Source organism: Neodiprion lecontei, chromosome 6 (genome assembly GCF_021901455.1).
Source record: "Neodiprion lecontei isolate iyNeoLeco1 chromosome 6, iyNeoLeco1.1, whole genome shotgun sequence".
NCBI classification, from domain to species: Eukaryota; Metazoa; Arthropoda; class Insecta; order Hymenoptera; family Diprionidae; genus Neodiprion; species Neodiprion lecontei.
The window spans coordinates 25,000,900-25,024,763 of NC_060265.1; the positions used below are offsets into that span (position 1 = coordinate 25,000,900).

The 23,864-nt window shown below is 42.4% G+C and overlaps 2 protein-coding genes across 3 annotated transcripts in view; one reads left to right on the forward strand and one right to left on the reverse strand.

Annotated features, from left to right (window-relative positions):
- LOC107223053 (3-phosphoinositide-dependent protein kinase 1) overlaps positions 1-22,596 on the reverse strand; it is a 329,093-nt gene extending 306,497 nt beyond the window's left edge. Inside the window, exon 1 of the mRNA XM_046744443.1 lies at positions 22,466-22,596. Within this exon, the coding sequence (XP_046600399.1) occupies positions 22,466-22,489 (24 nt within the window). The 5' untranslated portion in view covers positions 22,490-22,596. The remainder of the gene's footprint in view (positions 1-22,465) is intronic.
- On the forward strand, positions 1,719-13,554 carry LOC107217051. 2 transcript variants are annotated; one of them, XM_046744448.1, is made up of 6 exons: positions 1,719-2,121; positions 2,298-2,496; positions 3,009-3,101; positions 3,357-3,551; positions 3,818-4,150; positions 13,347-13,554. In XM_046744448.1, the coding sequence occupies exons 1-5, from the start codon at positions 1,973-1,975 to the stop codon at positions 4,136-4,138; spliced, it is 957 nt and encodes a 318-aa protein (XP_046600404.1). In that variant the 5' UTR covers positions 1,719-1,972; the 3' UTR covers positions 4,139-4,150; positions 13,347-13,554. The 2 variants fall into 2 exon arrangements, with proteins under 2 accessions (XP_046600404.1, XP_015509900.2); XM_015654414.2 differs by lacking the exons at positions 3,357-3,551; positions 13,347-13,554 and having other exon boundaries at positions 3,818-4,405.
- Positions 22,597-23,864: the final 1,268 nt, after the last annotated feature.

Genomic DNA, 23,864 nt, shown 5'->3' on the forward strand with positions numbered 1-23,864 from the left:
AACCCGCCGCATCGAGGTCGTCGAAACGAGATACGCTTCCCGCGGAAGATTCGAGACGTACCCTGTATAACCGAATGCCTATATATGTGACTGCGCAAAAAGCCTCCCCACTTGCTCTCCGCCACTATTTTCGATCGTTCGTATGCTCGTCGGTACTTACGAGGGAGGGGATGGTGGTAAAAGCGATAAAATTATCCGGTGGAAAAATTCGGACGGGTCCGAGAACTCGTTGAATATCGTGTCGAGTCAACAAAGTCACCGAAGAAACGATTCCCTTCGTCTCTCTACGCATGCCTACACATGTATATGTACACATATACCTACTGCAGGCATGTACCTACCTACATACGTTTCATTGCTGGTGTAATATAACTTGGTTGGAGTTTCCGAATAACGCTTCTAACTCATAGTCAGAGTCAACGACGACGACCAAGGAGTGAAGCTAGCCTTGCGGACTGATGTAATACTACAGATATTTTTCGAATTCCAATCAAACGCCGAGTGAAAATGAAATCACAAAAGGCTTGTGAGGAGACTGCAAGTTTTTTATGTTGACCCTTATAATTCACCGCATAAACCACTTCGACGTCTAAAGAAATTCAAGCGAACACGTAAATCGCAACGAAGAGACACATTACGCGCCAAAACAATGTAGACGACAACTTGTATTGCGGAATGATCGACGATAATTGTTCCGAATTCTTCATGTTTCACTGCAGTTTCAAGCCCCGCGTTATTTCTTGGTTCACCTACACGACGCGAGTACCAATATCTTTGCTATTTATTGATAGTACTTAAATGAACGGGGAAACCGCTCCGCAGACTTTCACTGTAAGTTATTACGCCGGGAGTGAGCTGCATGTGAATAACAGAGTTTCCATCGACTCTGCAATTTGAGATTATAAACGACGATAACAGAACTATAAGACACAGAGATCGCTGCTATCGACAACAGGAAATCAGTCATCGATACGTGCATTTGCGAAACCGTATCACAAGTCTTTCTCGACGAAGAAATGTAGAGCATAGTGTCCGTTTGCAAATCGGTGTGGCAATAAAACACATCGAGATATTTCAGGATTAAAGAGTCGATGCTCCGTTATTTACACATTTTCAATACAAGATTAGAGTGAATTTCCGAGAGCTCGAGCCCATGTGAGATAATTTCAACAAAGTGAATAAGTAATTTCGAGAACCCGGGATTATACAAGCATTGACGAATTTTTCTAAATTCGGACGGCGTGTGAAATCTAAATCCAACGCGTCAACGAGTGTTTCCCATGCTGCCACGAAATGACGTAGCATGCACGCTCGTTTTTCTCAACGGTGCAGGTTGCATGAAAATCATTAAATCTCCTGTGGCTGGCACGCAGGACGGTTATGAACACCTTTGGCAAAGAGCGCCAACAAAGCTGAATACTTCTCTGTTATATCAGTTACAACGGTATCGGGCGGATTTCATATTCAGAGGCATCCGCTGCTGCCGTTGTCACCAGAATCGCGCGTTCGCACGGACGCGGGCTTCTGATGCATTTCGTTGTCGCTGCGTGCACCGACAATAATTAACACGCTGACATTTCCGATCCCATGGGTATAAACAATGCATAATACTTGTTATCTGGTGGGTCAGTGGTACGGATGCTGGTGCAGCAAAGCACTGTTACACGTTGTCACTGTCACGAGATTTCTGGAACGCGTTGCCCAGAGCCGTGTCTAGTGGTCGCCGACGGTAGTGAAAATTAACGCGTACTTATGGCCGAAATTCGCAGCTTCTGCTTCACCGGTTGAATAATTGAAACTAAAACCGAAACTGATGAGTGAAAGAAGAATAAATCGGTGAGAGGGAAACTGCAGCTGTTGGTAAAAATCGTGGAAATTGAATGACCGTGTGATATAGAAGAAAATTATTGGGTACGGCCCTGGAAGCCTGCAGGGAGCTCTCGCCCGGTATAAAACGGATATATTCTCTCTCATGAGTGCATTTTGCGAAATGGTATTAACCATGAAAGTGATCAAAGCGTTGGTTTTCGTGTTAATCGGTGTTCAACGAGCAGCCAGCTCCGGGCCATTCGTCCAGGAAGCGCTTGCCAAAGTCTTCGGGCATTGGACTCCATACTCAAAGTACGGATGAGCCGTTGTTTGTTAATTTTGTTGATGAAATTTGAAAAAATAAAGAAAAGCGAAACGGGACCAACTAGTTTAACGTTTCGAGAAAATCCATCGAGTCGATTTGTTTCTTTGTCCGCGCCTCCCTGAATATTTCACATCTCATTACTGATAAAACTCGGTTTTTCCAGCGTCAGAACGATTCAGTTGTTGAATCAGCTGTGCAACGAGTCGCAGAAGGACGATGAGGTCAGAACCGATGCCTGCTACGGGTGCTTCTTCAGGTCCAGCAATCAGCCCCCCGGATATCCGATGCTTCTGACGATGGCTTCCTGCGCGGACACGTATCTCGACAACACGGATTACGGACACTGCCAAAGCTACTTGAGGGTATTTACCATTCGGAACAGCCGCAAGTCCAAAATACTACACACGTTGTATTTCAACTGATAATAAAACGCAAAAGGACGAACGGGAGATGAGAATGCAAGTGCGGAAAGAGCTTGCGATAGGCTAGGTAGGATCGGAATAAGGAAAAAGTTTTGGGTCCACGACCACTGGCAACGATAGTTGGAGTTCCTTAACAATGCCAATTGAATGAAGTTCCTCTTCTACGTAGGACCCTCGAAAATACTGACGCAGCCAGTTGATTTCGTTCGCGGACTTGCCAAGTGGAAAGAATATATGTCATATGAGAGGCGTCTGTGTCCAAGTTATACTTGACTGTCCGTCGTCGCGAACGTTGTTAGCGGCTGGGTGAAGACGTTTCCGTCAGGGTCGACGTTCGCGAGCAAACCTCGTATACGACGTTGAACATATATGAAACCAGAAGTGTAATTCCGCAGGGCTTGCCGCCTGCCCGGCTCACACTTTATACGACTAACGATATGTGCTTTTTCCAGAACGCAACGAATTCAATATCCACCCGCACAAGTCCGGGCGTCATTTACTGTTCGTTTCTGGAGTGCATCCGTCAAGTGAACAAGAACATGCTGGTAATTGATCGTTTGAATTCGTGAGCAAATTTTAAAGTCCTCTGAACCTCTTCGGTCTGGCTCTTTTCACCCTCCTTTCAATATAAAACATTGAGCACCGCTGACTCGCTTTAGTCCGCAGGAGTAAATCTCAATTATACGACCACCACGAGCTGCAAGTATCCTCGCGCTGATTCCCCAGCGTTCGTTCTTTTTTCCCCTTTCACCTTTCGCCCGGAAAACTGTAAATACTGTAAATAAAGTGCAAATAAACAGGAAGCGAACGAGGTTGCGCCACCGATCGATCAGAGACGATTGCAGGCTCGAGGGACGTCGAGCGTATTGACAGCGAGTAACAACAATGAACACCACTCCCGCTATTTTGCAAGCTTCCACTTTAGCCGACGAAACCTGCAGCGGAGGAAGTCGATCTGCGTCATTGTCGACGGACGCAAAAGTGATGGGAACACCGTAAGACCTGAAGCGGAACCTTTTAATCCATGATAATTTATTCAGGTGAATCGACAGATAGAGTACTAATAAATGTTCCACCGAGATTTGTTTGCTGCGAATGCATCAAGAGATACAAATAGCTCCGTTAATGACGTTGATTTTCTTTCTTATTTTTACCTCCTCCTTTCTCTCTTCTTCATAAAATCTCCATCGAGCGCATAACAGAATTTTCAACCGGAACAACAAACACCGGTATCGATTCTCAGTGATTATTTTCCTTACAGATCGCGCAGTGCGTCAACGAGGCTAAGGCGATGTTCTCAAACTTCAAATGTGCCGACTCTCAGCTAACCCAGCTTTTCGTCAACGCTACCGTCTGCGTATTGGCGAAGACACGGTGCAGCTACTTGAACCCCATCACCGGGATCACACAGGAGGATGAGTTAGCGAATAAACTGAACATCGTATCCATCAACGCTCTTCAGGTCAACACCGATTACGACTTGAACATCATTCGGGTGCCTTTTGTGAATCCGGCCCAGGGTGACGAGTGTGGGAAGTTTCGCAACGTTGACCAAGCTTCCTGGCCCTCGGCCGAATGCTAGCCACCCATTTTCGTACGTCGTTTATCTATATAGCTAATTTGTCAGTTTGGAAAATCGGAAACGGTATGGTTTCAGAGAGTGCAAAGTTCGAATATTTTGAATGGTATAGTTTTACTAAAACCAAAATTGTATGACCGGTGACATTTTCGTCGGTTCAAACGTTGTCAGCGCATACCTCAAGTTTTTGCAAACCTGATGCCGTGCTGTGCATGAACATTCCTGCATTGCTGGAGACAGAAAAAAATAACAACAATAAAATGAAAACACGTTCACTCAACCGCATCCTCCGAGGATGGTATTCAAGTATATAATCCTTGCCAATACTATAAATGGATATGTATGTCGAGAATGCGTAAGACCATATTGTAAGGCGGTTATGATTTCACTCACAATCAGTCGAACTCATCCGAATAGTATGCCATGCGAGTTGACGGTAGAGTTGTAAGATAGATTGTATAATAATAACGTACACGCTTCGTGAATCAGACGACAACTGGCTGCAGGGACTCCGTTCGGAAAGTGAAACTAACCTAACCCAACCTGTCCCAGCGAAAATGGAACACGCTGAAAAAATCGAGTTCGAGCTTCGGGTATAGACGGGTACAAACGTGAAACGACGTCAGGTATCTCGGCGCAATCCGGCGAACAAACACTTGCATGTAATACAGGTAGACGCGCGATCGAACGCACATAGAGACACACGTGTACCCGGGTCTTGTACGCGTGGATTAAGGAGGTACAAAGGACGAGGATAAAGGGATGCCTGAGAAGGAGTCCGCGAGGGTATGAGGAAGGGAAGCAAAGGCGGCGAAGGAGAAAGGGGGGAGATGATACTAAAACTAATTCCTGCGCAGGATCTTCCGGGTATTGTTATGTAAAGCTAAGCACGACTCTAACAACGATCCAGGAATCGATTCCGGACCCGCGTCGCAGGGTCGACTGCTGTTTCTGGTATATGGTGCAGGTATACGGTTCGTACAACCGTAGCGGCGATGACTGGCCGTTCCAGCCCTCATTGTGGCCTCCTCTAAATCGGCGTAACCACGGAACGAATGAACTTTCGTGCAGACGATGACCTGCGCCTCGGATCGTAAGTTAACGTAACGAACGCCGTTGGTGCAACAACCCCTGCTGCCTGTGCACTGCAGTCACATACCAACGTTACGCGGCGGTTGTGCCGCGGAAGGTATGTTACGCGTACTTAGGACCCTACGTTTCGCGCATCATCCTGCACCGGGAGAGACACACACGCGTGCACGCGGACCGCATGTGTCGTGCCCTGGATACACGCACGCACGGATGTGGGTAGCGTAGATTCGGTCCAGCGTACGTTTCCGAGTTAAGCTGGTTTCACACGTGTTAAAATAATTTGTCATCCGCGGATGCATCCGTCTCTCTTCTCCCCGGTTCGCATGACTCACAACCGTACATGAGGCCTCCGCCTCTCCTTGCTCCTCTCGCGCTTCGTTCCGCGTACGGCATCTGCATATTAAGTCAGATTGGCTCTCGGAGAATTGAGCCACGCGAGTTAGATTACCCCAATAATACAAGTATACCCGGCGTCGTTGGTGTGACTCGCGAGTCGGCATTTCGTACAGCACACCGATGTTTGTTATACATTCCCACATACCTACCGATGAGAGTTTACGCGCATTAGCTGACGGTTCAAGACAGACGATGGTGCGTTACGTACCCCCGTACAGACCAAGGGCCACCCGCGGTATAAGTAATTTGCATATTTCAAATTATTTCGAGGAAAGGGTTAAGCGAAACCATCGCCGGTGGTACACACTCATCTTTTCCGCGAATCGTTCGCTCGTGGAGGTATCACACGCATGCATACTGGCTCCGGCCAGCTTTCAGTGGTTTTCATTGAGCTTGCGGGGAAACGTGATCTGCGGTTGACGTAGGTATTTAACGGAAAAAATATTGAGGGTAAATAAACTTCAAAGCGTTTCTTTTATACCTCCTCTGTTTATTTTGTATTAAGATGCTTTTTCGAAATACCGCAGTTTAATTACACACTTAGGTACACAGCTTAGGCTGAGAATATTTTCATTTAAATTCATCCCTCCTGCATGTTCTGCAGATAACCATTGCGCACCGTATACAACACCTAAAAGGTTCGAAACACGAGCGAATTATACTTTCGACGGTAATCACGGATGAAGAAAATCTTCCAATTTCCGTACTGACTGTCAATCGAACGGTGTGCGTCGTCGGAAGTTGCAAACGTGTGTCAACGAAGTGTAAAATTGTTTGATTTGAGTTTCACCAGGCACGTATACCTAAAATACTTTCGAAATCTGGTCGGCCAGTCGATAACAATAGGCGAGAACGCAGGGTGTAATTAGCGAGGATGACTGCTCGGCTTTGACCACAGCGAAGAGATTAATTCCCCTGTCACGGTGCTGAATTAGAGAATATACGAGTAGATTCGAGATGGGGAAAAATTGAGAATTTCGAACCAGTGCATTGGTAGCTCTTCCCGTTCAATAGATGGGCAAAACCTGGCCGCATGGCCTCTTCGTTTAATTAAAATGCCGAAAAAGAAAGAAAATGAAAAGGAAAGAAAAATACAAAGGATGAAACGAAAGAATGAAAAATGAAAAACGGCAATGACCTAACAGCGAATATTGTTATCTCTTGACGCATATTTTTGGGCGTACAGGAATTCCTCCGGCCTAGCCTGCACGTGTTGGCAATCGATAAAAACGCCCATGCACACTGTGCCAACGTGTACCTACACGTAACACACGTAGCTACATATGTACAATTTGCTCAGACTAGACGTCTCGACGGTACGGATCAAGAACTTATTGAATAATTGATCGGCTGACAAGGAGGTGCGTCTAATCTTTCAAAAGTTATAGAGTCCGCCCGACGGCGAAATATACTTATCATACATGTTACGTAATTTCGTTGTATTATATACATATAATACACAATATTATACGACCCGACATCGTACCACATGCGGTGGCTATAAAGCAGTACACAAATTTATGTACGCGCATGTATGTTATACGTACCTAATACATCTGTAATGTACAATATATATACATATATATTATATAGTATATATACGTGTAAAATACATGCGATAGCAAATAGCAGTACGTGACATGGTGAAATTAAAGGGAGAAGTAATATTATTAAGAAAATGTGGAATCGTGTCGCGAGAAAGTGTGAATAAGATTTTGAGAAGCTTGGTTGGTTTCTCTCTTTTCCTTCTTGTACAGGCACGTTCACAATCAGGCCGTAGATGAGAGATGACACGGGAAAAAGCAGATTGAAGCGTCTGCGGGGTGAATCATCGGCATGATCACGGCACCTCCGGCAACACATTGATGCCGCGGCCAAGGATGATACACGACTTAACTCTTATTGTTGTAACAAACAACCGCGTCATCGCCAAGTATTTCCACACAAGCGAACGAACACGCGCACGCACACGAGTATAATACATGTAATACATACATATGTTACGCATATAGGCATATCTTTATTATTGAATAATTCCGTCACTGCTTATATTCTCATCTCGGTTCACGCGGCTTCGGTTTGTAGTATACTGCACACCACTCACGTACCTACGATATGTTACGTGCTAGTAGGTACGTGTTACATGAGCACGTACCGCGTATTTCCCTTTCTACGTATAAGTTTATCAATTCCCTCTTATTGGCGAATTCATTATACAGCTGACACGACGTTGTAAACGAGTGACATGCCAATAGGGTGGATATGCACGCCTGCATCATAGGTCTACGGACGTGTAGTTGTGTAGGTTTACTCTACGCGAGCACGTTTATAAATCGGAAACGTGAACGTGATCTATATTTATCGTTACGCGGTAATGAGGTAATAACGCAGACACCTACGTGCAACGTTGGTACTCCCTGCACCGAAGTGCAACGACGGTGCCATTGGACACGTCCAGAGTATAACGCGTTACATACGCGTGCGTGTGCGACACTGTCCGGAATGCCCAGGTATTCATCCGCGCGTGTGCGTGTCGGCTGAGCTCATTGCCTGAAAGGTGCGGAATATTATGGGAAACGGTTAATCGTTGAGGAATGACGATGAGACGAGTGGCGGTGGTCTTCTTACAATTAGTCCGTCCCTCGCGCATGCTGTAGCCAGCCAGCTATGCCCAATAAGTGATGTCACTGTGCAAGCTCGGCCGACGATGGCAATGCGCGTGACATCGTTCAAACTCTATTCTTAGCACAATGACACCCGCGGAATGTGCCGTCTTGTATATTTTCATATTTCTCGATGAATTGCTCACCGAGCGTGGTCTTAGATACACAAGCGTGGGCGATTGGCCTACAGTGCAAGCTGCCGCTGTCGCACTACTACCGCTACCGCTACCGCTTTTATTTTTATTTTCATTCCGTCCTCGATTTCTTAATGTCATTTGTTTATTTAATTATTACTTTCATTTTGTTTGCTCTTTATCCTCACCAAAGTATTTTCACTTATTCAACGATAAAAACATAATAACAAGAACAGTGTGAAATACATGTTTGTCACAGAAATTGTCCGAGAGATCGACCAGTGATGATGATTGCAATCAAAAACCGCGATGCGAAAACGGGAATATATCAAAGTATCGAGAGAGAAACGAGTTTCGAAGCAAAAAAAAACGCGATAAAATTTTTTTTTTTTTTTTAATTCTAAAAAAAAAAATTGTACGCAGGTATTGATGGCGTCGATAGAGTTACAAAACGTTCAAAAGCGTCATAAATCTTTCACGGCAAATTGGAGAGGAGAAGCGATCGAAGTGAAACCACGAGAAAGAACAAATAAGAGAATAAAAAAATAGGTGAAAATGAAAAAGAACCGAGAGACTTGAAGTAAAAGAAAAAATAAATAAAACGCGTATGGCTGAACCCGATTGTTTATGGTGACGCACCATTAACACATAACACGTGCCGCACTTGCACGGTATAAACGCGGGTTTGAATACTTGAAAAAAAAAGAACGCAATTGCTTGTCCAACTAAAATTTTGCGTATTGAAAAAAACCAAATGGTATTTTATTTATAAACAGAAGGTTGGACCGTTCAGAAAGGTGGGGTCTCAAATTATATATATATATTGTATATTTCTGAGAACCTATCAACAGTCCAACCTTCTATTTGTGAATAAAATACCATTTGGCTAAATGGAATGCACGGCATGGGCCATACGCATATATCGGCATTGAAACTCCGCTGTAACTCAAACCCCGTCGCGATATTGAACCATTAAGCGCCATCTCTCGGAAACGTTAAGAGTTCACTCGTTCGCCACTTCGGCATTGATGCCGCCATGTGACGGGACGCGCTTGAATTCAACTCTTTCCACCTACAATTTATTACCATTCGGTAAGCGCTCGATTCTACTTCCGTGGTAGTTACACGCGAATCAGTGAAAAATACGCTTCCTAAAATGCGAATCGATGATTAAATGAAATTTTAAATTTTCATAGTAACTCTTATGTATTAGGTTTTGTAATTTTTTTCGTACAAGCTACGGGAACAGCCACTCTACAAAATACACCATAACAGGAAATTGCTAGTGTTGTTGTACTATGATTATTTCTATAGGTTTTTTTTCCCTAAGTAATTAATTATCGCATTTCATAAACAAACGTTGACTCGACGTTATCACCCAGCCGACCGCAAAAAGCATGCAGACCAGATAAGAATTATATAATAGGTACAAATGCATACCTATACTGAAATATGTGCGTTATTTAAAGAGGAAAAATTTTTTATACTGGATCCTTAAAGTTTCTCAGCGTAAAATATTATCGCTCCCGGCGAAACGATTAAGGCAAATTTTTTATTTCGGTATATAAAATCAATTGAATCTTGACTTAAGACTCGTCGCGGACAGATTGAAAGATTTATCATTATCGCGACGATGTAACGACGCTGAACTATCGAAAGGCCCGAGTGATTACCAGCTGGTAGGGGCCTGATTATACAGTTATAGACGAAATAAATTCTTCAAATTTACGCTTGGCAGGCAATAGTTTGCGCTTGCTGGGATCAGTAAACTCATTTGAATAGCTAAATTAAGCTTTTCGAGAGGGTATGGGATGATTAAAAAAGATTAGACAGTTGATTAAAAATACTGCTTGGTTATAACGTGGCCGTGCGGTTAAAGACGCCTGCGGCGATCGCTAACCAATTATTATAATTTCTTCCTACTTGCTCTTCCGGTAACGAATAGCGGAAAAAAAATAACGATACGGTAGAAACCAAACGTTGGCGGATGTTTCGCTTGCGTCGCCGCAGGAAGAGGAAATCGTGATCTTACCCGCATTAGACCGTCGCGTCCCATCGATTTATATTTACACTAGAACCAGATCATGGCCCACGTTTATTGCGCTGGCCTAAAGATGCGCTCGGTTCTCGATTTCGAATCTTAAATTTTATAGATACAGGAATTAGGAATTGTTCGAGTCTTTAGGATCGGAACAATAAGACATATTTAATGTAGCTTTCGATTTACTGACGATGAAGAAATTTTTATGCAATATTAAAACGTCCTGGATATTGTTCATGAATCCTTTGAAAGAAATAACGGAGAAGGCATGAACTATGGTTTAATGTAAAACATTATTTGACCACGAAGTTTTTCTTCCGCACGTTGATTATTTTCATGCGACCAGTTAAATACTCGGATGATCATTTACGCACCCCAAATTTCGCAGGAGCTTTAAAAGTTTCAACAAGATCTTCAAAGGTTTAACGGGGTTTCGTGAGATTTTACGAGGCTGGATGAAATTTCACAAAATTCACAAGATTTCATAAGACTTTAAGAATTTCATAGAACTTCGAACGGGCGTGTAAACCCCGCTTGAAGAGTGATTAAACCCCGTGCATAAAGAATTGACGACGTTATAAATACGCGTGACATTACCGTCGTCGTCCCCGCACCGTATCATTTCAGCAATCCAAAGTGACGTTTATCACTTTTATGTAGATCTGCCGTCAAAGAGAGATTCGTCTAATGAATATTTGTTAATCGTCCTGCACGATTCGGTCGGTATTAATGATCTTGATTACCGTTGCGGAACCGCAACGTTGACCCAAATAAATTAGAGCTCCGGTGTATTTCGTAACCGTTTATCAGCCGCTTTTCGCATAAACATATTACACGCTGCTCTAAAAGCGCGGTAAATAAACTACCTTTACAAATTTTCACAGCACCTCGTACGCGTCGACGAATTTATATGCATAACGATATGACTTTACGTACAGGGTGACCCGCAAAAACCGGTCGATCAACTCGCCGATCCAACGATAACATTTGAAATCTTGTAACGTGGGCCGTTTAAGCAGATATTCACCGACCGATTCCTTTCATCGACGACATCTTCAGATTCGTAGCGACGACCGAGAGATTACTTCAAGCTTTTGGAAAATAATGGAACCTACGTCCCGTCTTTCGGTGTAAGCACCGAGAAAATTTTTTAGTTATGATTAATGTTCAATCTGTAATTATTCTAATTTTCTACTGTATTTGAAAAATACAGTTCTGGGTTGAAAATAAAAATAAGTTTGATAGACATAAGCAAATAAATTACAGTGCGTTACGGTGCTATTATTTTTTATTACAGTCACTCGTTCCTTGTTACTATGTCGATAATTTTATGTTGGTAGAACAAGAAATTGGTGTCAAGATTTTGTTCAACTGAAAAGAATTTTGCAAATTGAACTATCGAATTTAATATGTTACAATTACCAGGAAATGTAGTATCGACAACTATAGATGTACTGTAACTAAATTTTCTTATAATTTTATACATCAACTATATGAGAAATGAAATTTTTCTCAGCGTACAGTCAGAATTGGATTGATAAAACTGAACATAGATTTTTAATTTCGCAATATTGAACAGCTGGACGTTATTTTGAATAATTGAGTGACATAATTTTTTCTCTCTTTTTTCGCTAGACGGAGAAACGAATAGACGAAATAACAAATGTTGGAGGAGGATCTGATTAGTTGTTGCTACTGTGTCAAATTGGGAAGCATCGCTACGCGTCGGTAATTCTATTCGGCGCTGTCAAAACTCAGACGCATAAATATCTTTCCAACAACTGCTGGCTATCGAGCCGCGACTACGTGACGTTCTATAAAATTGCCAACATCAAGTATACGTGTAGATACGCATGTGTATACGTATATATACATATACGTATAGATTTATCGAGCTCTACGAAACGCAAACGCGTCAATTAATTAACTGCCGCAAACACGGCGGAAGTGAACACGGAATTTTTGAACATGGAACAATTCGGCCGGACGAGCGATATTAATAATATTTCAAACGCGGGGTCGCATTTGAAACCAGATTGACTAATCAACTGATCAATTGTGTTAAAATTTGCACAGGTTGTTGACTGAGGCTGCCACCGGCTGACGACGAGAAGTTCGCAAGGCGATTCTTTCGTAATATTAGAAGCTGTTTAAACAACATCGCGTCACGAGAGGAAATTTATTTTGTTATACGTGTATAGGTCACACGCGATTCCGAAGTCTTTCTGCGAATTTATTCGCTCGTAGATGTATTATAGAAACCTGTGTAAAAACTTACATATTACAAACATGTTTTGACTACAACGCTTACATAATATCTAGCCGTGAAAATTATATGTAGATGATAGACAAATCGCACTCATATCTTCCACTTCCTACGTGTTATAGGCAAGATTCGCTAGATCTGCCAAAGCATCGACCCGCGGTCTACGGGTTAAGTTTGGCTCTGGACAAGACGCTGTTGCTAACCGAAAAATAATACAGTTCCTTATGCATGTATATGTATCTATATAAAAATATGTGTAACGCCGTTCCTTAGGATGAATATGGTTATAGGTTGTAATAATTTTACGCCCAGTGAAGAATAACGACGCCAACATGCCTGCGCAACGTAAGTAACAAGAATGAGAATGGTTGATGTAATGTAAAAGTATTTAATGCCAATATACGAGTTCCGAATTTGAAACCCACATTTTTTTTAAAATCAAACATAAAACCCAACTCACGTGACGTCCTGAATTTTCTCTAGAACCGATATTGACTCAAAATGTTTCTTATTTTGTCGGTACGTTTCAAATATTTTTGACAAATCTCGATTATGCATCATATTGCTTCCTATTACATTTTTGTTAAATGAAATGTCTAACAATAAGCATCTGTTACAGTCAAGCGACGCGACGACGATCTGGAGTGAAAAGAAAACGGATCTAATCTTCGAGGCGATCGAACAGACGTACCGGAAGAGCGGATAACTGTACAGGCAGCGACTCGAGCTATCTCACCATGTTTTCGCTCATATTATTTTTTTCCATCGACCAACAGCGCCTTTTCAATCTAATCGAAAACATGTTTTCGTTGCGTAGATTCTTTTTCTTTGTAAATTTAACTCTGCTGAATCGAAGTTTCACTTCATTGTAAAATAACAATATTATTTATTCACCGAATATACGTAAATAGAATCAAATTTCATTCATTGGAATACATTCCCTTATCTTCCTTTCTTAATCCATTCCACACGGAGAGGATCAAAGACATCGAACGCTTGACTTCTGGTTTCCAACAGGTCGATTAACCGGATTTAAGAAAATGTTGAAAATTTCTGACTCCCTCTTTCCGGCTTTGCAATTTTAGTCGCCCCCGTTTCTTTCCAGCGAAGATCTCCGACTACATAATATAACAGACCGACGTCCCCCCAACACAGCTGAACAATAAAAGCTCGAGTCACCAGCGAACACGAGTTCACGGTAGAATGAAGAGGAGACTAACAATAAGCCATTGGGCTTCCTAAATTTCCGGTCGCACTCGATGGAGCGCGCCCTCCTCCTCTTCCTCCTCCTTCTCAATTTTGATAATTGCAATACGAAGAAGGGAAAAAAATGTGTCTGGATCGCACGAGTACAGTTCTCATATTATATATAATTAGAAAGAAGATATTTTAAAGAAGGAAGCGAGGAAATAGACCGCGCCGCTAATTACGCCCGCAGGCAATTATAATCTCAAAATCGCGATCTGGAAAAAGTATGATAACAAGAACAGCTGAAGGAAATACATCACCTCGGTAACGATACTTTTGTTCTATTTGTTTCCACATATCAAAACACAGCAATTGATAGTACAATTGAAATATTGAGATTAAATTTTCATTTCACGGTACAGCCATGGAATGATTATTTGTCGATTCTACCATGACTATCGAGTTTGTATTTTTGGCTTAGCGCGCGTCCATAAATTACGTTATCAAATTTTCAGGGTTTTTTACCCTCTCCCCCTCTTTTGTCATCTTCTGTCAGATTTATAGTCCCCCTCCCCCCTCCTTGAAATGGCATGAGAAAAATCCCCCTCTCCCCTCCCGCTCCTATTTCTATTTAGGTGTGTAACACAATTTCTCGGCTAAAGATTTTTCAAAAGCAGCATAACGAAAGGAACTGTATACGTTACAGAAACCTTATCTAATCCTTGACATTTTACATACGGCTCCGAGTCCAATGTATAGGTATACTTGCGATAGGAGAGCCACAGCGCCTCCGCGAGACCGCGCTAATAGAAATATTTTTTTATTTGTAAATTTCAACTCTTTACATATGACGTAATGATTTCTGTTTCTGTACCCCTTCCCCGTCGATGACGTAATTTATGGACGCTACCTTCGGTTCAACGATCATGGGTTGGGTTACGTTTAAAAAGATGGCCGGCGGTGGCGCTGCCGGCTGATTCTGCATTGCCAACGTAACCGAATCATCGTGAATCACTGCGGCAAAGTGTACATCAACCCCGGGATGCCCGGTACTCCTCGATTCCGGTTAATCTGTCCGGTGTTCCTTCTGTGTGCCAGTTCATTCCCTCGACCCAGACAGAAGTCCCTTTCACCCTTTAATTCCCTGCCCCTATATTCTCGTCGAAATCCAGTTACAGCCATAAGCTGAGGCCGCCAAAGGATGCGGGGCTAATGCTTTGCCGAACCGCGGCGGCCGCGCCGCTACCGGCTGTCTAAATTGAGATTATTGTTTCCGGTGTTTCTCGTGAAATTCCCACAGGCGGGAAATTCAATCGGGATAAATTAAATTCACCGCAAATTAGGGGCGAACCCGTGCCGGCTACTACAGTTGACTCTTCTCTTCGTCGCAGTTCTCGCGCTATAACGTCACCAGCGTCATCCTACCGCACATGAAAAGCGGATGTCTCAACCTATCTCGAGAACCGGGGGTTAGCGGGTAATTGCATCCCACGAAAATAATACGAATTTTTCTTTTTGTTCCGTATACGCAATAATTTCCTCGTCCGCGTTGTGATTTACTACACTTTTATTTTTACGTTACAGAATCTTGTGCATGCAATTGCGATCACGACAAGAAGGAGGAAAAATTGCAATCAGCATTCTTCCATAACGAGCGACAATCGCGGTCTACGTTCAAAGATAAACAGTTTTGAGATCGTATCTCTGTAACTCAGGGAATTTCATTAAACAATTTTCCTGTTATAATAATACATGCGTACACGTGGGTTTAAAAATACAATTGATCAAGCTGTATAACATGCGCGAGAAAATAAAAAACTCGACGAAAAATCGTGGGCGAATTATTCTGAAGAAGAATGTAACGATCGGATAAATAATTAAGCAACTCGTATGAAATTCAATGATATTATGTTTACGTATAGAATATTTCTCATTCACGTTGACGTATTTAACATTCATTTGACTTTTTATTTTCGCGTACGTGAAAATAAAAACTAGCACCTATGTGTAAATTCCGAACCCCGCTTTTATTGCGCCACATCGTGTTATCCTACAGAGATTGTTTGACAATTATTAATTCTCTGTTTTTTCGTTTCCTATGCCTTATTTTACGTTCCCGCATCATCTTCTTCCCTTGCAAATACACCACCGCACACTCTGATACAATGCCTGTATAATTCACGATCCAACCATTGTCCGTAAATGTGAACGCGAGTCTCGGCGGTCAGTTTTATTATTTTCCAATAAGATAATTGATTGATACGACCCCAATATCACCAATCACCAATTGATCCGAATTAAAGTATCCCTGTAGATTCAAATTAAGATCAATATCCGACGATCACAATGGGAATCGATATATATATATAGATATATATATATATATATATATATATATATATATATATATATGTGTGTGTGTATGTATAATGTACGTATATTCGAGTCGGACTTGCCATGTAACCGCTGCTGGTTCTGACTCTACTGCTGCTGGAAAGCCTGCACAGGTCCTAAAAGAAAATCGCCCCCTTCCGTCCGTCTGAACCATTGTTACTACCTAACCATCGCCGATCGTTATGCAGGGTTATTATCACCGGTTGCCACCGATTACGCACCTACGCGTTCATTGCACGCGTATTCCCCAATGATATCCTTGATGCGGTTTCCTGATCGTTAACGCATCACCGACATCGGTCACGAGAATCGATCCCAAAAGGCATCGCTGTTACTTCCCGTCCTGATCCAATTTTACTATTATACGTCCCGGTTTTCCACGAGCCGGTTCAAAGCGGCGGTGCAGAATATTCGCAAAAGTAAGTATCGAAACTTGTCTATACAATTCCATCATCCTTGTAAAATTTTATGTACATCTTATTCTCAGGTTTCAGATAGCGTAATTTATAAGTGCATATCGTGAGTAGCATTATTTGGAATAAGACTTTTTCTGAGGGACCGTTCAATTATTGCAGAATTGCAAACCACTTTGCATCAAGTGATTCTTACGAGAAATCGGTTGAAAATCTATTGATCGTTTAACACAAATTACGGTTGAATCAGTTGCTCGAAATCACTGAAAACTGTGTGAAATCCGAGTTCAATTCATCTATGCATATTCGAAATTGTAATCATCTAAAGTATTACAGCTTATAGAGAAATCGCGTGAAACGAGTGAAATTATTAGATATCACGTAAAATTATCAAAATCTTCCAATCACTCGTCACTTAATCTGCAGGTCAAATGGTCCCTCAAATGGTTCCACATAAAAATGAAGCATAAGCGATCGTGTGCAGCTAGAATGCAGGTATCATCGAAGATCAGCGTAAGTCTGTATCAGGATCAATTTCGGATAACTCTTAAAGCAGCGACAGCTACGTGTGCAAAGTGTATAATGGTTATTTGGCACGAACGAGTCTGACATAAAACGGTTACCCGATAGTATAAAAGAGCTGCTGCGGTAGTCGCTATAGCTTGTGGCATTTAGAGAGGTCGACCTTGAAAGTGCGCAGAAACCTGGATAGACGAATCTTCTACTATCGTATCTCGCAGTCTGCACGTGTCGGTGCGTGGGAAATGATTTCCCTCTAATATAAGTAGTCAGCCGCAAGCGTTCGTGGGTGGCGCTCATCTCACATTAAACCCTTCCTAAATATACCTTACCGACATTTGCTTAACTCTAGTCCTCCGTCCGTCCGGCCTCCGAGAGAAAGAAGAGATGAAACGAAAAAATGCGGCAAATATCAACGACTGAGAAGTTCGACGTGAAATAAATAAATAAAAAAACCCAAAAACAATTTCAACGGATTGTATAGAATTGATTAATAATTATTGAATAATTTTTTTTTCTTTGCCTGCCTTTTACCTTGTTCGTCGAATTTATTTTAGATACGTACGTAAAGATTGAAGAAATGCGTACTTTTTTGATATCGTGAAACGAAAAACGCAGAATACAGACAAAATACGTATTGGAACATGCGACGCCTAGTATTAACCAACTTTGTCAGAGATCTGCACAGGAAATTTTTTAAAAATATGTAAAGTACGATGAATTTCAATTTCACTTCTCGAATTGTGTTGCGCCTGCGCGTCAGACTACCGATTGAATTTTGTAAATCCCAAGGTGGCTAAATACGTATATATATACATAATAAGAAGGTGGCATAGCTCGGGATGAAATGAGCCTGAAAGTGGAGAGAAGAAATAAAAAGCAAACGACGAGGGCAAGAATAAGAGAAATTCGAGACGGAGATAAATATTCATTCCGGATTAATTTAGACGAAGATATCACGCATTTTCTCCCACGTCGAGTGATATGAGAAACAGAAAAAGAAGAAGAGACGACAAACCTTTGCACTCCGTATTCTGATGCAATCGTTCGACGATCAGAAATTTAACGCGACCGACGAACAACGATTCGCTCTCGCGCGTATCCGTTTATTCGAGTTGCGTAGAAGAACCGCACGCGGAAACAGGAAAGCAATAATCGGGCATCCAGCGTGTGTATATTGCGCAGCAGACAGCGGCCAAAGTGCTCCAACCCCTGGGGGCGGGACAAGGTCGGCCGTCACAGGGTGAACGGCCCTGTACTAGCAATTCCCGAGAGCATCCAACCCGCAGCCCCGACAGAGGCCTGTGCGCGTATGTCATGATACACGCGCGCCACGCGACATAGCGCGAGCTAAGTGCTCGTATTTTTACATCACAATCATTTCGAATTCTTATTGGCACATCCCGAGGAGAGATAAGTGATTGCTATGCGTGAACGTACGATAAAAGCCGCTGGTGCCGCTGCTGCTGCATGAGGATGAGAATATGAGGAAAAAATAGCGTTAGTAATGATGATTTATACGGTTATAATCGTAAAAATGTCCGAGTAAAATTCTAGCTGGATGACTATAAATATGTGAATATTCAATTACGCGGCAGTTCGTTTATTGTGCGATGAGAAAAAAATTAATCGAGATGAAGCGAGTCGACGACGGCAGCGGTTGAAAATTTATTATAATCGAGCAGTAGACATGGAGATGAGCAGAAAGGTGGGGGTGATGATTTGGAAATATTAGAAAATAAGACGTGATCGCAATGTAGAATTTTCGAACAACGCGAAAATCTGTTTTGCAAAATTTTAAAATGTTACAGTAAGAAACTTGTAATATAGAAAAGTGAAAGAGTGTAAAAGTAAAGTACAGAAAACCATCACATCATTTTTACCGACGACATTCTATACTTTGACTTTTTGTGCTCTGGCTCTCCTACGTTTGGGCTACCTCGGGCATGTTTAAATTCTGTGAAAGAAATTTTCGCGTCTTTGAAAATTCGATATCGTGTCCCATATATTTTCCGATACTCTCGCGTAGGACGTATAACAACAAAAGCGAATACTTGATAGTACGCAAATGACAACATCCTCGATTCGAGGCGCGTTACGTGCATGCAGACTTTGAGGCCACGGCCCGGAACTTTGTGTAATGGAAATCATCTCGAGGGGACACTTCTTGCTTGAATCCATAACAAATACGGCACAGGCACGTGAGCCTCGCCGGCTCTGTTTGCATCTGTGTTTATCTAAAATATACACGTTGTGCCTGGCCCGGCCGAGTTTCCGGGTTGCGATTGAGAAAACGGTAGCCTCGGTGCCCTAATTTCTAATCACGAAAATCGTAATCGAGAACTTTGCGGTTTTTACCGTATTTTATCGGAAGGTTCAAAATCTGAAAAACCTTCGTGCTCGCGGTAGCGGATTTCCGCTAAAAACGCTGCTTGCCAAGACAAGAAATAATTGAAACACCTAAAGAGAAAGAATAACGGTCTAAAGAAATAATTGGTCACTTTTTTTTTAATACTGGTAATATCAATGAGCTGATTAGTGCAAAATTGTTTGAGGATTTATGACATTTTCATTAGATTGATGTTAGCGGAAGTTAGTAACGTTAACGTAACGAAACGTAGAAAAATCACTGTTTCCCTACTTTTCGATAACTTCGAAGCAGTGCTCAAGTTTGAAGAATATCAGTGTGTTGATTTTGAGCTTCAGACAAGCGTATAAAATGGTGGGATAAAATTTCTGTAGAAGAGATTCTGTACGGTATTCTCTGCAGAACTTTTCCTCTTTAGGATAGATTTCTGTAGAACCGAAGGCCTTACCAAACACATCGTAAACGTTGCACTGATAAAATTTTCAATATCACGAGATCATGTGCATCGCCATGGAAAATTTAATTACACTTCTCGAGATTGGATTTTTGGAAAAAGTTTGTACAACAGTATCTATATATACATTGTCAATTGGTACGTATGGTCTATGCAGAGTAAAATCTGAAATAAGTTGTTTCGACGTCCATTCCTTACAATTTAAACACCAAACATTTCACGGTACAACGGCGCATATTTATATAGCAATCAGCTGCACACTCAAACTGCGTATCAAACGTGTTGGAAATCTCACAGCTGTCAATCAATAATAAAGTACTCCCTGCTAAATCTCACGTAAATCGCGATTGCGAATAATATTGCGATATTTACGATAAAATGTATGTACTCTTGTACAGGCACCTGCGGCGATCTCCGGCGAAGCGATAACGGGGATACGAGACCCCGTTAATAGCACGTGTGGTGGACATAATGGCGAGTCGCAAATGATTACGTAAACGGAGGGATTTAAGAACAGGGAATATTTACTTTAAGCATGACGACGCGCGTCTCGTGTATATTATACAAAAATACAAAAATACGAAAATACGAAAAGAGAAGAAAATAAGATCAGGATGAGAAGAAAAGTAGTGCGTATTTCTAGAAAGAATATACGTACAGTGTACTAAAAACATTACGGAAGCAAAGTATTCGAAAAATAACAGCGTGATGTGAAAAGATCCAACGATATGGTTGATAAAATTTTAACTATAATTTACTCAATAATTCATTGATGCTACTCAATATGATATTTAGTTTTTATTTTTCAATTTCGTACCGGTATGTCAAATAATCACGTTGATTTGCTGTGAACGAGGTGATTCACTTTCTTCAAAGATTTTGTCAGCTAAAAATATATTTTTCCACCTATCATAGAGTCGTATCTACAACTGTGAAATGAAGGTACAGAAAACCTGATACAACTATAGAATCGTTTGGAATGTAAAATAGAAGCGATTTCCTTAAACTCGATTAGTTGGAAATTCTTCGTTCAGACTGTCCCCAATGGCAGTGAATATTTGGTCTGTAACCTTACATAAGACGATTTTATTATGCATCAACATTCCGAGATAATACCGTCAATAAGACATCGAGCAAATAAAATTCCACAACTCTTACGTTAGCTTAATAGCCAGAAGGTTGAAACATGGACAACAATCATTGCGAGAAAAGCACTAAACAATCAGGAAGAAGTAAATCGAATGGGGTTCGGTTCTACAGAAATCAATTCTACAGCGAAAATGTTCTACAGAATATGTTCTATAGAGTCGTTTCTACAGAAATATTTTACTACAGAAAGGAATTCAAGATTCACATCAGAAATAAACTTGCATGAATTATTCTACGGGCAGAATTGTTCTACAGAACATTGTTCCGTAGAATATTTTTTTACAGATTGTGTTTGACACAACGCAAATTCGGAGCAATCATCGAATCGATTCAAAATCATACATTCTGATTTCATTTAATCTAATTTAATTTAAATTATCTGCGTTGAATTTGTGTTTCGTAGTACGGGTATTGTGTTGAGTGTGTATAACTATAAAACTGTTCCGTAGAAAAATATTCTGTAGAACAGCTCTTCTGTAAGATAATTCATGCAGGTTTATTTCTGATGCGAATCTCGAATTCCTTTCTGTCGGAAAGTATTCGGTAGAAAAATATTTCTGTAGAACATTTTCGCCGAAGAACTGATTTCTGTATAATCGATCCTCCTCCAATAAATCAGGACATCGTAATCAGGATTACGTTCGCCGCCTATGTACATACAATCTAGGGCACAGTGTGTACGAATCTTACAATGCGTAAACGGAGAGATGCAACGCCGAGACAATGTGGCGTGACAATTGCGATCGTCGACTTTGACGCGTGACGTCAGGAGTTTAAATGCTGTAATTCACCCACGCACGCCTCATGGCGGGTGCACATGGCGGCGGGAGAGAGAAAGAGAGAGAAGCCGACGGGGTTTCGAACGGAATGAATGAGGCGAGGAAGGGGAAGGCGAGGCGGCCCCGACCGCACAGCTGAGCATTGATAAGGAATCACATTGACCCCGACGGCCGGCGTAAACACAGGCAAGCACACACGCAGCCAAGCGACGCTAGGAAGGAAGGAAAGAAGGAAGACGAGGCGGCGCGTGCGCCCGGCGGTCGGTTGTGTACGTACATGCATACGTACGTACCTTGACGTAACGAGTGGCGAAGAATAATAAGGAGAGTGACGATAATTTGCTCCGGGTGGCCGACGACGAGAGGCTGGATTTTTTAGCAGCAGCTGTCTCACAGCCGGGCGCGAATGACCGGCGTGTTGTCAATTGACAGGGGCATGAAGGGGGGGAACGGTGGGTAATGTCATGCACTTACCATCGGTGCTGGAGCCTCGGACATCTCGAGTCGAGTGTGGTTCACTTTGCACAGAAATAAAAGGAGCGGCGGACAGGCTGTTTTAGGTTCAGCGACACTCGGCGCACACCGTCGTCACACACGCAACCGCTATCTTGAAATAGCAAAAACTGTCAGCCATAGCGTTCGACGGCGAGTATCCGTCGGCAGGCCGGTCGAAGCCACCTTCAGACCGCACGGTGGCGCCCTCTCGACGCTTGTCGGCGAACCCTCAGAGACTGATTCCCCGAAACGCTGCCAGAGCCGAGCTGCCGGACGACCAGCGATGCCTGATCGCAGTATGGCCGCCGTCAGTGGTGTTACTTTAATTTGTGACAAGTGAATTCGCGCGGTCCGAATTTCGAGTGCCGCGATCGACAAAGCCGCTCCTCAGCATTGGCCGAACTCCCAGGGCCCTCCCAGGGCCCACCGACAAGGTAAGATCCAGAATCCCACATCCGCATACGCGAAATTTGACGATTCGCGAGACGGTGCGCGGCTGTATGTCGCCTCGACGGAAGGTTCGGGCCGTATTTCAACCCTCTCTTAACGCCTGATCGGCGCCCCAGAATTTTCAAATATTCTATCATCCCCCCCTCTACGGACGACGGTGCATCTTCGCCCGAATCGCGACCCTCGCTCGATCTAGGTTCGCCCGTTTCCCAACGATTTCCGCACTCCAGTCTCGCTTCCGTGATGATTATGTTTACGCTAGGTTGGGTTATGTTGGCTCGCCTCTCGCTATGCGCTCAACCAACTCGCACACCGATTGCGCCGGTAAAAACTACCATTTTTAAACACCTCCTCACAACGCGAGTAGATGGCGCACCCGGTCACTGATACGCAACATTTTTAAAACTCCGTCCGACCGCTGATTTGTTCCTTCGGGTTCGGCGGTATATGCAATTTTTTTTAAATTTATTACTTTCATTTCCATTATTCTGCCACGAATTCACTTCCGTTACGATTAAGAGTTTTCTTTCATTCATGTACATTAGACTGATGACTGAGACAGTCTAATGTACATATATGTTTATTATATAAGTGGAATTATTATACTATATATCAAATAACGTATCGAACGGATATCTCGTGAGAAATTCGGACGAAAGAAATTTTTAAAATCTTGAAAAACCGAAGCACGTTTTCACATTTTTTGCCTCTATTCGGTATAGTCGACACTACAGGCCGTGTTGTAAAATATTATCCAGAAGAATAAGGCATCTGTGGCCCCCGGTGTCAATAAACAACGAGGGCTGTTGCAGCCTAGCGAAACGTAGTTATACTTTCATGACGCGGTGAAGTAAGGAGTCTGTTAACAGAGAAATGAGAATAGTAAACACCCCCCTCCCCCCGTTCGCCGTGATCATACCGATTGAAA

What these genes read in the sequence shown, in the direction of transcription:
- LOC107217051 (XM_046744448.1), top strand. Translation starts at nt 1,973, where the DNA reads ATGAGTGCATTTTGCGAAATGGTATTAACCATGAAAGTGATCAAAGCG. An exon ending in CATTGGACTCCATACTCAAA is followed by an intron (nt 2,122 to 2,297) that starts GTACGGATGAGC and finishes CGGTTTTTCCAG; the next exon opens with CGTCAGAACGATTCAGTTGT. An exon ending in GCAAAAGTGATGGGAACACC is followed by an intron (nt 3,552 to 3,817) that starts GTAAGACCTGAA and finishes TTTTCCTTACAG; the next exon opens with ATCGCGCAGTGCGTCAACGA.